At 44.7% G+C, this 15,430-nt stretch overlaps 1 protein-coding gene across 1 annotated transcript in view; it reads left to right on the top strand.

Moving 5' to 3' along the window:
• Positions 1-15,430, top strand: part of ACOXL (acyl-CoA oxidase-like) — a 368,775-nt gene that overhangs the window by 295,182 nt on the left and 58,163 nt on the right. The window contains 1 exon segment of the mRNA XM_011980527.1: positions 1,061-1,131. Within this exon segment, the coding sequence (XP_011835917.1) occupies positions 1,061-1,131 (71 nt within the window).

The following is a 15,430-nucleotide window of genomic DNA, read 5'->3' as shown; positions in this document are numbered from 1 at the left end:
CTCTGCCCACCTTTGTGGGATCTGTGGGGGTTGGGATGGGACCGGAGGGCAATCAGTGGCTTTATTGGCTGGACGGGTGGGCTTGGGATATTCAACTGGAGGACTGAGTTTTGTGCTACTCAAAGACAAGAGGCAGAACTGTTCCCAGCAGAGAGCAATGAAAGGTCATAGTGGGTAAAGAGTGAATGCAGCTTTGAGTATAGCAATCAAAGGCTAATCTAGATGGGTTAACTTAGTAAAAGCCTTAATGCCTGTCAAATAAGTGGTTTTAAATCTGAGGGTGGTAGAGAATTGTGGGAGCATTTTCAAACATGAAACAATAGAGTCAACACAGCCTACAGGAGGGCAGTCTGTGGCTTAAACCAAAATAAACATTGGTGACCACATAAGTGAGCCTTTGATGAGAACCTGGCCATAAATATGAGAAGGGGAATGTAATTTGTGTAAATTTTCTAGATTAACATTTCTAGGGCTTTCATGGCCAATTTCATTGGATTATTAAAACTTTTTTTTTTCGTAAACCTTCTTGGGTTTCTCTTCCCTATTCTCTTCGAGAAGGTTGGTTGGAGAAAGATGACTTCATATATTTGGGGGCGTTTGTGGGGTTTGAGTCAACACTCGGGGCCATACACCAAGAGAAGAATTAAAGCCATGGAAATCATGATGGAAGATTGAGATTTTAAAAATTAGCACTGTCAGATTTACAAAGGCAGGTGGAGTCTTCTCAGTGAAGGTCCCAGGAAGTGGGGATAGAGTGTCATCTCTGGGGACAAGATGGCCCAAAAGGAAGCTGAACCCAGGACCTCCTGGCAGTTCAGGGAGGACCTTTGCTGATGGGAATGGCCTTGTACTCTACTGTAATGATTCTATCTGACGGAGTGGAGGAGTCCCTATGTGGGGGCCCCTGCCCCATGCAGGGGACAGTTGGGGAGCTCTGCCATGTCACCAAGGAAGGACGGACAGCATGCTATTTATGTCTAACCACAGTGTCCTCCTTCATATCAGAAGGGCTCAGAGGTGGAAGTGAAGTCATTCACAATTTCCATTTCTTCCCTTCCAGTTACCTTAGAGCAGTTCTCCCTGGCAGTGAAGAGCTGTCCTGACCAAGAGGACCAGACTTTGTTAATGAAGGTAGGTTATCAGATAAAGAACTTATTTCCTGAAGGCTCAGAGCGTTTTTATTGCCTTGAGGAGAGTTTCATATTTACAAGCGGGAGTAAATTTATCATCTCTGAATCGTGTGCTCCAGGGGGATAAGCTTGTCATAGGCGAATTGGAGGGTTGCTGGTTAATGAGCACCACTGCTGCCTGCAGAGTGCGGGAAAGTGACAGGAGAGTGGGTGTCCACATGAGTGGGGAATCTATTTAACTCTCCAGAGGGCTCAGTTGGTTCTATTTAAACTTATCCGACAGAGTCTTGATGCTTTTTTTTTTTAAGCAGATTTATGAGGCTTGGCCAAATTCCATATCTCCTACTTTATTTTTAATTAAGACAAAGGATTCCATACGTTCCCAGTCTGCTGCTTCCTACTTTTGTCACTGTAAGGAATGCTGCACAAATTAGACTGTTCATATTCACCACCAGAATGAGCATCTCATGTCATGGATTCCTTGCCCTTGAGTGGAAGACAAACTTCTTCCCCCCAGCCCCCCATGCCAAGTAACAATTGGTTTATTTCCTTCCAAATGACAGGAGCAGAGGCGTTTCCAAATGGTATAACCTACACTTAGGCTGCATCCCTAGGTGAGCCAAAAGTGTGGAAAATCCTGGCAAGCTGCCCACCTGGCTTTAATTAAAACTTTGTCTTTGCAGCAGAGAGCAGTACACAGCAGCAGATCGCAAAGGTGCACACACACACTTTCCCACCACTGACTAAGACTCATGCTTTCACACAGAAACCCTGCAGACTGACCTTGAGACACAAATATTTCCATGATGTCACTTCAGTGCTGTACCATCAGGAAACCGCGTGCACCAGGAATTGCATTTCTTTACCTAAAAACCAGTTTCTTTACCAGGTGTCCTCTGACTTTAGAAATGGGTGGAAAAAAATAGGGTGTCACTCTGAGGGATTTTCAACTCATTTGCCTAAGATGTGATATTTTTGGTCTTCAAAAAAAAAAAAAAGCTTTCAGTGATGTTAGTTTTATAATGAAGTGTTGCCCATACCAAGTGTTGGGTTTGTCTGGGAACCCTGATTTGTCAGAGTTCTGGGCGTCTGATACACTGATTTAGAATGATACAGATTCAGGCACATCGGCCTTTCTTGTTTTCCACGCTTAATTCTGTTTCCTGCTTTAAGTTCTGTTCTGCAACGACCTTTCCTTTCAGATGCAGGCTGGCTTTCCGTGACCTTGAAGCAGCTTTTGGGCCCTGGATGCTCACCTCTTTTCTCTGCTCACCAGCCTCTGGTCTTTCTTCCCTCCATCCAGTGTTTTCTCCTACCATCTGCTTCTTCTTGCTTCTCTCTTGTTCATCCCCTACTGTCCATCCCTTCCCATTTTCAGGGGGTGAAATCCTGGGCTCCCCTGGATGTTACGTGGGCATCTCAGAGGCATTTTGGGGTAGAGAGGGCAGCGACGGAGCCCAGCCCCAGAGACCACACCTCCAGGCCTGCTTCTAGTGGTCCTCATGGCCTCCCCGACTTGAGAGGCCACAGCCTCCTCTGAGTTTCTTCACATCTAGAGCGAGAGGTGAAAAGAGATGCTACCCAAAGGCCCCTCCTCCTCTCACCATTTCACCTTCTTGCTGACTTTCATGGTATTCTGGCTGGCTTCTGTAGCACATTCAGTTAGAAACTAACAGCTTGGGGGTGGGAGAGGAAGGCTAAGATGGCCTGAGGTTTCCTGGAATTCGCGTGACCTCCAGTGGCATTCAGTCCTTTGTGTCTTACCTGTTGGTTTCTGCCGATTGTGTGGCCTCAGCAACAGAGGATGATTTCTGTGGGTGTATTCTCAATATTTGCAAATATTTGAACAGGTATCATCAAAGAAAGAAGTTTCACTGAACAAAAAACGTGTGCTGAGTTCATATATACTGAAACTATTTTATGATTTTTTTCAGGAGATTGAGGTTTTCTAATGTCACATATCAGAAGGCACCATGTGGGTGTGACAACGGTATGCCGGGTGTTTGTAGATGTTATGTGAGAAAACCTATTCAGGGTGACAGTAGATTATTTTGACTACAGTCAGCCTGCAGGTGATTGTATGTTTGCTCTAGTGAGCTATCCACTTTGCAGGCTGTCTGAAATAAATTCACTTCTTTTTTATTTGAGATGGAGTCTTGCTCTGTTTCCCAGGCTGGAGTGCAGTGGCGCGATCTTGGCTCACTGCAAGCTCTGCCGTCCAGGTTCATGCCATTCTCCTGCCTCAGCCTCCTGAGTAGCTGGGACTACAGGGGCCCGCCACCATGCCTAGCTAATTTTTTGTATTTTTAGTAGAGACGGGGTTTCACCGTGTTAGCCAGGATGGTCTCAATCTCCTGACCTCGTGATCTGCCTGCCTTGGCCTCCCAAAGTGCTGGGATTACGAGCGTGAGCCACAGCGCCCGGCCAATAAATTGACATATTTAACTTAACCTCATGAAAACTTGTGGGAGGCAAAAAACGTAGATCTGGGCCAAATATGATTTTGTTTTGTTTTGTTTTGAGGCAGAGTCTCACTCTGTCGCCCAAGCTGGCGTGCAGTGGCGCGATCTCAACTCACTGCAACTTCCACCTCCTGGGTTCAAGGAATTCTCCTGTCTCAGCCTCCCCACTGATTGGGATTACAGGTGTCTGCCACCACACCTGGCTAATTTTTTGTATTTTTAATAGAGATGGGGTTTCACCATATTGGTCAGGCTGGTCTTGAACTCCTGACCTCAAGTGTTCCACCCGCCACGGCCTCCCAAAGTGCTGGGATTACAGGCATGAGCCACTGCACCCAGCTGATATTTTTAAAAATTATATTTTGCATGCATTCCTACATTGTCATACGTTCCAATGTTGGATTCTACATTGTCAAAGGTCATTGAGACCTGAGGACAAATATTTAAAGGGGTACCATTAAAAATGCAGCTTGTATGGCAGGCATGGTCCATGATTGCCCCAGGCAGCCTAATTTTGACTGAAGTCCAAAGCCCCTCCCTCAATCACATAGCTCCGCCTTCTCTAACCTGTGAAGATGCTCTATAGAGAGACTGCCAAGAAGATGCAAGAGATGAACTCACAGCTAAGCAGATGACTAAACCAAGGTCAGATCCCCTGCAAAGACAAAAGCATTGAGATTTTGAAGATAGCACAAGCCAGAACCTTCATCTGACAACCAGGAAGAGCAGGAGGGACAGGAAAAGAAGTGACTAGCCACCACTGCATAGCTAGTCAGCCAGCAATAGAACTAGGACCAGAAAGCCAGGATCCCCAGACTCTCATGCTGGGCTTCTTCCTGCGGGGCCCACTCAGACGAGCAAATTCATAGAAGAATCCACCACTCCACCCCTTCACCAACAGGAGAGCACACACAGGAGGTGTGACTGCAGTGGAGCATGAGGGGTACTGTGGTAGCAGGCTTCTGGAGTCGCTCTTAAGGCTTGTTAGTCACACTCTTGTTGCTGAGGGTCCTGTAAGACAGGACAAAGCCACTTTCTCTGTGACTCAGTTTCCCAGCTACCAAGCAGAGGTAGAAGCTGTTACTGGCTTAAGGTTTGTGCCCCACTGCAGACCCAAGAAGGGGCTAGGGAAACGGTACCCAAGGGTAAGGTAGCTGTTATCAGGAGTTGCCTCTCAGATTTCACTACAATTTGAACCACAGAACAGTATTTAGATTCCATAAATTACTCATTTGATCCTGTTCGCGTTTGATCTCCATACCTACCTGTTTCTTCACTGATTCTTAGTCCTGTTTGCCAATTAATCTCTTTGGTCCCTCTCGGTCACTACCTTGGAGAGCCCATTTGCCCTTGGCTCCGCCTGCAGTCCCCTGTGACTCCAGGTGTCACCTGAGCTCACGTTCAAGCAAGCTCAGCAAGTCTAAACCCCACCAGTATTTGTCCTCCCATCCCACCATCTAGGAACTGTGGGGTAGTCTAGGATGCTTCCCTGCCCTGGAGCTGCTACAGAAGCTTCCATATGTCTGTTCATCCTCTGCAGCCTCTTTCAGGTCCTCCATCTCCCCCTGTCTCAGCAAAGAGTACTTGGACCTGACCCCTTAAGGACAAGTTTCTATCCCCACTCTGCCAGCAACTGGAGTGTAACCTTGGGCAGGTCACTTTTATCTCTTTTAGCCTAATGTCCTCTTCCAGTAAGAGAGGAGGTAAATTAGACCACCCCAAAGACCCTTCTAGCATCACACTCTGCAAGGTCATGAGTGAAAATTACCGACAAGGCTGCAGTTCTAAATATGCTTGAGAATGAACCAACCTGGCCTTCTACCACTCATCTCTTTCCTCTAGGCACTGCCAAGTGAAATTTCTTGGGGCCCCACGTCCTACATGTCACTCTGGATGCATTTCTAGCCTAACTCCTTCCATCTTTGGAATAGGGTAATCACAAAACTTATCATCCAAACATGGATTTTGTGTGTGTGTGAGTAAAAGGGGCACCATTAAAAATAGAACTTGGATGGCGGGCATAGTCCAGGACTGTCCCAGGCAAACCAGGGCATTGGGTCAGCCTAGTTTTGAATCAAGGCCAAAGCCTCTCCCTCAATGACATGGTTTGACTTTGCCTAGCAGGCCTCTTTCTCAGTGCTTGGTCCAGACCCTCTCTGTCCCCTACAGGATTGTCCCCTCTTAAAAATCAGAGCCTCTGTTTAGTGTGGAAGTTGGCAGGAAGACAGATCTCTTGGTGGCAGTCTGTGCTCGCACCATCATGTACTGAATGTAAATGATCACACCTCCTCATTTTGTTCTTGCACACCTGGGAGTTTCTTACACATCTGGCAGCAGCTGCCTCCAATTTGGGTGGGAGATAACAGCCCCAGCCAGGGGCCTAGATGGGACTAAAACGTCCTGAAGCCATCGCCTGCAGAGCCTCCCTGCCTCCCTCGGAAAAGCTGGAAAATATTTACATAGAATGGTCGGAGGAAAGTGGCCCTTGCTGGTAAATGCTTCTGACCAGGTCAGGAGACAAGAGCTAGTATTGAAGGAGCTTTGGCTGATGGGTTCTACCTGGAACAAGACAGTAGAACAAGGGTTGGCTCAGAGCAAGCCTTGCCAGCTCTAGTGATGTTGAGTGAGTGCCTGGAACATTCCCCATCCTACAGTCCCAGCTGTGGCCTGGCTTGGTCACCCTGCCAAAGGCACCTGGCTAGAAGCACCATGGGAGGCTCAAGGCAGGCCTGTCTGTAGGTGGATCTGATATCTACCACATTTACAGCATCAAACCGTAGTAAAACCAAGCTGCTTGTAGGAAAATAAAGCTTGGCTTATTTATAGCACTGGCTTGAATCTCTGCTCCTAAGTTGCAACCTTTGGCAGGGCTGTCACACACCAGCAGCAACCATGCTCCCTATTGTTCTAGGTGGAGGGCTGGCTGAGGTGGGCAGGCTGTCTGGTGGTGCAGCAGATGATACCTTGATCTGAGCAGACATGTAGAACAGTTTTCATAGCTGCTGTCTACCCAGTGGGACGTGCAGGGGCTCATCAGGGTCGATGGGCACAGCTGCCAAGAGCTGCAGCCCAGGTACAGCAAACCTGCGGAGACAGCTCCCCAGCAAGGCTCCACGGATGGGAGGTGTGGGGGCTGAATGCTGCTGGAAGCTTCCTTAGGATTTCTAACCAGTCAAGTATGAATGCTGCCCCCAAATACATAGAGAAGCCTGGGAGCGTGTGGAAGGAGGGACGCCAGGCCTCCCTCCACGTCCCCTGCCACCATGGTCTGGCCAGATGCAACCCTTTCTCTGTCTAATTACATTTTAAGAAATCAGACACATTTGAATCCTCCTTGAAACCAAAAATCTCCAAGAGACCAACATGACTCAACCCTTCAGTCCTCTACGCTTACTGAATACAACTTCTTCCCAGGTGAAGGCATTTTCTCCTAGCCTGATGGAATCTTGTCCAGAATGAGGGTTTTCACGAGGAAAACAATGCTTTTCCCTCAGCTTGGGAATGACTGTGCATGGAGGAGAAAGGGAATTTTCCACATGACCGCTCCACTGCTTCACCTCCCCGCGGAAGGTTTAGAAGCGCCCCAGCAAGCTGGTTGTCTAGTGTTTCTTAAATTGTCATTGTCACAAAGATTCTTTCTGCTTCACTTCTCCCAAAGTTCTCCTCCTCACCCACCCCCTTCCTTGGTCCAAGGCATAGTAATTGAGCCATTCGGTATCCAGCATGAGGACTGGTCCTGCAGGACCGGGCAAGTGCCTTTGTCTGCCTTTGTGCTCGGAGAAGGCCTTCACGCCTTTGTCTCATAAGGTGCTCGCCACGGCAACCCAAGTGTCTAAGCAGGGCATTTGCAGGGGACTGTCCCCGCCTCACAGGCGGCTAGCAGCAGCAGTTTGAGCCTGTTAAGTGGGTGAGGTGGGGTTTTTCCCTCTTTCCTGCATTCTAACTGCTTTTTCTTCCTTTTCTCAACCTGTGTAGGTGGTAGCTAGTTTAAGCACCAAACCTAGCCGCCAATAATTAACTACACACACCTTCCATCACACACTGTGCAAACCGTGATGTCCTTCCTTCTGCAGGTGGCCCTTGTCATGCCCAAGGACCTCATCTTGGCCCCGTGCCATTGAGAGAGTCCTAGGCTCTGACCAGCAAGGGTTTCCCTCTGCCTCTCAAGCAGAGGCACTCAGGGGCTGCCCGTTGTGGCCACACACCCTGTGCATGCACCACATGTACCCACATCACCACTCAATCATCTGGGGCTGGGCATGGGGTTGGGCCTCCACATGGAAGAAAGGGGATTCTTTTCTGGGGTATGACTGCATTTCCAAACCCAGTCCAGGATGAATAGTGTCAGTCCTTGCTCTGAATTCCCATAACACAGGTGATAAAGAGTGGCAGAGTTCCCATAACACAGGCAATAAAGAGTGGCAGATAAAGAGTTGTGGGTGGGCTGTGGTTTGGAATCCAGCCCTGGCCCATTCTACCTTTCCCTCCACCTTCTCTTATCCTTGCAAGCTAGAGCCACACAGAAAGAAGTAAGAGTGTGGCTGGCAGTGTTCCTAAAATAAGTTGTTCAACAAATGTTTACTGAGTCCCTATTGTGTGTCAGGTAGTGTTTTTCTAATACCTGGCTCACTTGAAGAGTATATTCTAATGTTTTTATATTTAATAAGGAAAAAAATTTGGAGGCTAAGGCAGGAAAATTGTTTGAGCTCAGGAGTTCAAGGTGGCAGTGAGCTATGTTTATGCCATTGCCCTCCAGCCTGTGTGACGGAGCAAGACCCCAACTCTAAAAATAATTAAAAAAAAAAAAGTTGGGAGAAGAACTACTGGTGATATATAAATCAGGTTTCAGACCTACACTTCCAGCAACAATGGTTTTCTCTCATTCCTATGCCACTGAGGCCCAGGATACCTCACTCTCTTCTCTCCTAGAGGTCCTCTGCAAGTGCCAAGCCTATGTCAAGTATTCTGCAAAGCTCAGCTCAAAGCAACCCCCCAAAATATCGGTAACAATTATCCCTCCCAATGAAGCTTCAATTTTGGAAAGGGATCTTTGAGGCATAGGACTAACTTTTTAACTCAAATATATATATATATATTTTAGGCCGGGTGCAGTGGCTCTCACCTGTAATCCCAGCACTTTGGGAGGCCGAGGTGGGCAGATCACGAGATCAGGAGACAGAGACCATCCTGGCTAACATGGTGAAACCCCGTCTCTACTAAAAATACAAAAAATTAGCCGGGTGTGGTGGCACATGCCTGTAGTCCCAGCTACTCGGGAGGCTGAGGCAGGAGAATTGCTTGAACCCAGGAGGCGGAGGTTGCAGTGAGCTGAGATCGCACCACTGCACTCCAGCCTGGGCAACAGAGCGAGACTGTCTCAAAAAAAAAAAAAAAAAAATTATTGTAGTATGCCAGGCTCCATAATAAGTCAGCAGAAGGGTCATTTTGCTGGTTGTCTGGACACAGCTGGCATGGTCCCTCTTCAGAAACATTTAAGAGTGTCTACTATGTATCCAGCACTGTGCTAGGCACTGAGGTTGCAAATATCCATAAAATGTGACCCTCACCCTCAGATAACTCCCTGACAAATAGGTGAGACAGACATGTCAGCACCTTGGAATGGGCTACGTGCTGACAGGGAAGGGATTTGGGAAGCTAGTGGGGCACTCAGTTGGGTACTCAACTCAACCTGGGTTTAGGGAAGACTCCCCTGAGGAGGTGACATTTGAGCTAAGTCCCCACCATGTCTCTGCAGGAAATTAAATTTAACTAACTGTGTGGGTTCCACTGTGCATACTGGTGGTGTCGATGTGACACGTTGTGCTCTGAGTTTTCCATTTATAGAGTGTTTCAGGTGCACTGATGCATGCCTTGAGAGCTGACTGCCAAAATAGGGGCCCCAGACAGCTGCCTTCCCAGGGGAGGGGTATCCAGAAGCTTCCATTCTTGCTGTGCACATTTCCCCAGCTGACCTATAGCTGTCTTGAAATTATAGCATTCAATATTCCTTCCTTGGCTTGGAAGACTTTACGGGTCTTCCAGTAGTTAATGTCAAAGTTAGGTGTCTCTGGGAGGGAATGCAGCAGAAGCCATCACCAGCTAATAGTTGCTCTAGAATTGTTCTGAAAGCATGGTGTCCAGGCCAGGGGCCAGGAGTAGAGAGGGAGAAGGGTGGTAGGGGATTAGGACCGGGAAGGCAGAGGGGCTCCCTCTCTTGCCACAAACAGATCTGCTCTGCTGTCTGTGCATTTACACTTCACCTAGCTCCCCCACAAACTTCTGCTATCAGGAGAAATGGGTCAATGTATTTCCAATCCAAATGCCATCAGAAGCAAGCTCTACATGTGCCCAGTCGCCTAAGAGGAGCATAGGAGCGCACAGATGGCAGCAGTATAAGAGGACATTACACCTGCTCTGCTCCTTGATACTTCGTTGTCAAGCATCTAAATAAATATCTAAGTGGAGAACCAGCTAGGAAGCACAAATCCTGGTGTTCAGAAAAGCAGTGAGCTGCCCAGGCGTGGAGGGTGCAACACTTTGGGGATGCCTACCCATGCGAGTCTAGCACAGGGCTTGCGGGTGGGGTGTTCCTTCTTGAATGATCTGTTCCCCATTTCCTCTGTGCACAGCTCTGGGGGCAAATTTCATTTCAGACTGCTTTAGAAGACAGGACAGCAGGAGAGGAAGTCACTAGAGACAAAAGAAAATTAGAAGGATTTGGTAGAAGTCATATACAGGAAACTGAGAGCAAAATCTGGCCCTTGGAGACTAAAGTTAGCGGGAGGAGAGAACAGGGCTTGGCCAAGACTTGTCATTTCAACATTTAAATAGAGATCAAGATGCTAAAGTTCCCAGGAGACATCTCTTTTGTGACTTGCCAAGAGCATGGAGAAATTCCATCAGGGAGCTTCTGAGATATGGATCCAGACTAGCAGACATTAACAGAATTACCAGGTGTCTAGGGGGATCCCAGACTTTTCAGCACCCAGTGAGGGGGATGTAAACACTAAAGTTGTATGGGATGTCACGCTGGATGGATTGACGAAGGCAGCAAAGCCTAGCAGTCACACTGAGGCAGCTCCCTGCCTACAACCAACCACATTTGCACCCTGATTAAAAACTGGAAATGTTAAGAGACTTGAAGATTTCTGTTCTCTGCACCTGCTTAACTCTTCCTCTTGCCCTTACTAAATTTTAGCTGCTTTCTTTTTGGCTAATTTCACAATGTTCAAAAGTCTATTGGAAAAAAAGAAACCCACAAAGCACCATAGATAAAAACTTTGAGATGGGGAAAAAGAAAAATAGTGGTTTGATCTGCTCCCTTCCTCTCCCAGAACCTAGGAAAATGCCTGGTCCACAAGAGGCAAGGAAGGGAAGGATAAAAAAAGGAAGGAGGAAATTAGTTCTGGATGAAATGTCAGAAAAATGGCCGCCAAGAAGGCCCCAGTCAACCAGTCACTTCCTCTTCTTAGATCTGCTGATGGAATGTTTTCATCTTTGGGAAAATCTTTCCACCTTTATCTCTTCTAGAACTGTAAAATTGACAGGATAAGCCAGGGCAGTGGCTCATGCCTGTAATCCCAGCACTTTGGGAGGCTGAAGCAGAAGGATCACTTGAGGCCAGGAGTTCAAGACCAGCCTGGGCCACATAGATCTCTACAAAAAATTCTAAAAACTAAATTAGCCAGGCAAGGTGGTACATGCCTGTAGTTCCAGTTATTCATGAGGTTGAGGCTGGAGAATCACCTGAACCTAGAAATTTGAGGTTACATTAAGGTATGACTGAACCACTGTACTCTAGCCTGGGCAAATACAGCAAGACTCCGTCTCTGTAAAATAATAATAATAGTAAAAAACTGGGGGTGGGATGGGAACAAGGCAACTTGGTGTGTTCCTCAAACCCTTGCCTGATGGAAAGGACAGCGAATAACAGCCTATTGATAATTGATTAATGTGTAACATTTTAAAAGTACACAAAACATAACATTCAATATCAGGATTAAGATTTATTATGTAAGTGAGACAAACCTCCTGTTAAAAGTGAAAGGCTCTCAGATTGGATGAAAAATAATACCCAACCATACAATATATATTTCAAAAATGCACATTTTTCCCAGGAAGATGAATACTCATCCCTATTCCTTCTGCTAAGTCCAACTAAAAACAGTGGAAATTACATTTCAAACAAACATAAAAGACTCTGAAAGGTAAGAACTAGAAAGTAGACCAAGCTAGGAACCTCAGGACCCAGTGAATGACACAGCAGGAACTCCCTGAATTTTGTTTGTGCCTCATACATTCCAGAGTTAGAGCTGAAGAAGCTGGCAACCTGGAAAAAGTTAATGCACACAAAGGAGAAAAAAAGAGAGAGAGAGAGAGAAGAAGGGGTAGAAGAAGGAGGAGGAGGAGGAGGAGAAGGAAGAGGAGGAGAAAAAGGAAGAGGAGAAGAAGAAGAGGAGGTAGATGAGGAGGAGGATAAGGAGGAGAGGAGGAGAAAAATGAGGAGAAGAAAGAAGAGGAGAAAGAGAAGAAGGAGAAGGAGAAAGAGAAGAAGGAGAAGGAGGAAGAGGGGAAGGGGTAGGGGAAGCAGAAGGCTCCTCTAGCCAGGCAGCACAGAAAAATCTGTGGCCCCACCTTCACCCATGCCAGGAAAGGCCCAGTGGGGAGTGCAGACTCCACACTCATGAGGCTATAATGAGTCTATGCAACCTCACCACTACAGTTGTGTCAGAGGAGGCCTAGTCGGGAGCTGGGGTTTTCATCTCCACTTGGCAGTAATGAGGCCTCCCTTCCCCTCCTGCCTCACTACAGTGTCACTGGAGACCACCTGGTGAGCCTGGACTTCTTCCTCCCCCCAGCAATAATAGGTCAGTCTGCCCCCTCCCCACTGTGGTGGTGTCAGAGAAGGCCAAATGGGGAGAGTCAAGACTTTAACCACTGGCTCCAATATTATTGAGGCCACCCCCTGGTAGTGTCCGTGGAGACCATGTGTGGAGCAGAAATTAGGCACCTCTACCCTTCCCAACCAGAGTGGAATCAGCAGGGGCCTAGTGGGAGCCAGCACCCCACCCCAGCAGCAATGAGGAGCATCTCCTAACCTTGGTGGTTGCAGTGTGTCACCCTCCCCTGATAGTGCAGCATCACAGGATGTTACCTAAGACAAGGTTTAAATAAGATCCAGAGTTTCATCACCATAGAATACCAAAATGCATAGTTTTCAGTCAAAAATCACTCACAATACCAAGAACCAGGAAAACATCAAACTGAATGAAAAAAGCCATCAATAGACACTAACATCAAGATGATAGTGATGTTAAAACTATCTGGAAAAGGTTTTAAAGCAGTCATTATAAAAATGCTTCAGTGAGTAATAGTGAACATACTTGAAACAAATGAAACAATAAAAATATCACCAATAAAATAATCTCAGCAAAGAAATGGGAAACATAAACAACCAAATGGGAATGTTAGAACTGAAAAATGTAACAGCTGAGATAAGAATCTCAGTAGGTGGGCTCAACAGCAGAATGGAGAGAACAGAGGAAAGAATAAGTGAACTGGAAGATACAATAGAAATGACTGAATCTGAACAACAGAAAGAAGATGGAGTGAAAAACAAAGAGAGCAGAGCCTCAGGGACCTGTGGCACTATAACAAAAACTAAATTTATATCATTTGGGGTTCCAGGAAAAGATAAAAAAAGAAGATGGAGTTAAAAAATACTCAAAGAAATAATAATTGAAAAATCCCCCAATTTGACAAAACACATAAACCTATAGATTCAAGAAGCTGAATGACCAATAGGATACATCAAAGAAATTCACACCAAGACACATCATAATTAAAGTTCTGAAAACTAAAGATGAAGAACGTCTTAAAAGCAATGAGAGAAACAACATCTTATCTCTAAGAGAAAACCAATTCAAATGACAGCAAATTTCTCATCAGAAACCATAGAGGTCAGAAGGAAGTGATACAACATTTTTAAAGTGTTAGAAAAAAAGGAACTGTCAACCAGAAACCTATGTCCAGTACAAATATCCTTTAGGAATTAGGAGGAAATCAAGCTATCCTCAGATTAGCTTGATTACCAAAATAAGTACACTAACGAAGTGGAAAGAAGTTCTTTAAACAGAAGGGACATGATGAAAGAAGGAATCAAGAAACATCAGGAAAGAAGAAAGAATTCGGTAAACAAAGATAGTAAATTCAATTGGCTTTCCTTCTCCTTTTGAATTTTCTCAATTATGTTGGATAATTGAAGTGAAAATTATAACACTGATGTGATTCTAAATAGATGTAGAGAAAACATTTTAGACTATTATAAACAAGGGAAGGCAATAGGATGTAAAGGATGGTCAACTTTCCACACTTCACTCAAACTGTTGATGCATGTAGACCATGAAAAGTTATATATACAAAATGTAATACCTGGAGTAACTACTAAAAAACTACTCATGGAGATGCACCCCAAAACACCATGTATAAACCAAAATAAAACTCTAAAAAATGCCCAAGTCATGCACAGTAAGCCAAGGAAGAAAAAACATAAACGAAAAAACAAGGAGAACAAACAGAAAACAAGAAATACAAGGACAGTCTTAAACTTAGTATATTAATAATTATATTAATTTTGAATAATTTAAAGGCAAAAATTTAAAGACAGAGATGGTCAGAGTGGATTAAAAAAACATGAACCAATTATATGCTATGTATAGGGTGATATAGATAGGTTGAAAGCAAAAGGGTCAAAAATAACACATCATGCAAACATTAATTAAAAGATAGGAAGAGTGGCTATATTAATATCAGATAAAGTGACATCAGAGCAAAGAAAATAATTGAGACAGAGAAAGACATTCTACATTAACAAAAGTGTCAATCCACCAAGAAGATATGGCTATGCTAAAGGTATGCACCAAACATGAGAGCTACAAAATATGTGACATGAAAACTGACACAACTAAAAAGAGAAACAGACAAATCTACAATTTCAGTTAGAGACTTCAACACTTCTCTCTCAACAATTGACAGAACAACTAGACAGAAAATCAAAACACATAAAAATACTTAACACCATTAACATATAGGATCTATGGACATTTATGGAACACTTTACCCAGCAACAGCAGAATGCATTATTTTCAAGTGCCCAAGAACATAAACCAAGATGGACTATAACATGGAACATAAAGCAAACCTCAAAAAATTTAAAAACCTCAAAAGAAATAAAAATACATTGAACAGAATGAAAATGAAAATACAACACGTCAAATTGGTGGAACATAGCCAAAACAGTGCTGAGAGGGAAACTCACAGCTTATTTTAAGAAACGGAAAAGTTTCAAACCAGTGACCTAAGCTCCCACCTCAAGAATCTAGAAAATATAAAGAGCAAAATAAATTCAAAGAATGCAGAAGTAAGTACATAATAAGGACAGGAGCAAGAATCAATGAAATTGAAAACAGAGAAATAATAAAGAACAGCAATGAAACAATGAGCTAGATCTTTTAAAAGATGAATAAAAGTGACAACCCTCTGGCAAGACTAACAAGAAGACGCAAGTTACCAGAGTGAGACAGATTATATTAGTATATACTCTGTACACATCAAAATGGTAGTAAGATAATACTAAGAAAAATTCTATGCACATCAATTTGACAATTTAGATGCAATAGACTATTACTCGAAAACACACAATACCACAACTTTCTCAACATGAGATAATTTGGATAACCTTGTAACTATTGAGTACATTAAATTCACAATTTTAAAAATTCAGAAAAAGAAAATTCCAGGCCCAGATACTTTCACTGGTTAATTCTACTAAACATTTAG

Source organism: Mandrillus leucophaeus, unplaced genomic scaffold, assembly GCF_000951045.1.
Source record: "Mandrillus leucophaeus isolate KB7577 unplaced genomic scaffold, Mleu.le_1.0 Scaffold214, whole genome shotgun sequence".
Classification (NCBI taxonomy): Eukaryota; Metazoa; Chordata; class Mammalia; order Primates; family Cercopithecidae; genus Mandrillus; species Mandrillus leucophaeus.
This window is presented reverse-complemented; position numbering and strand designations above follow the sequence as displayed.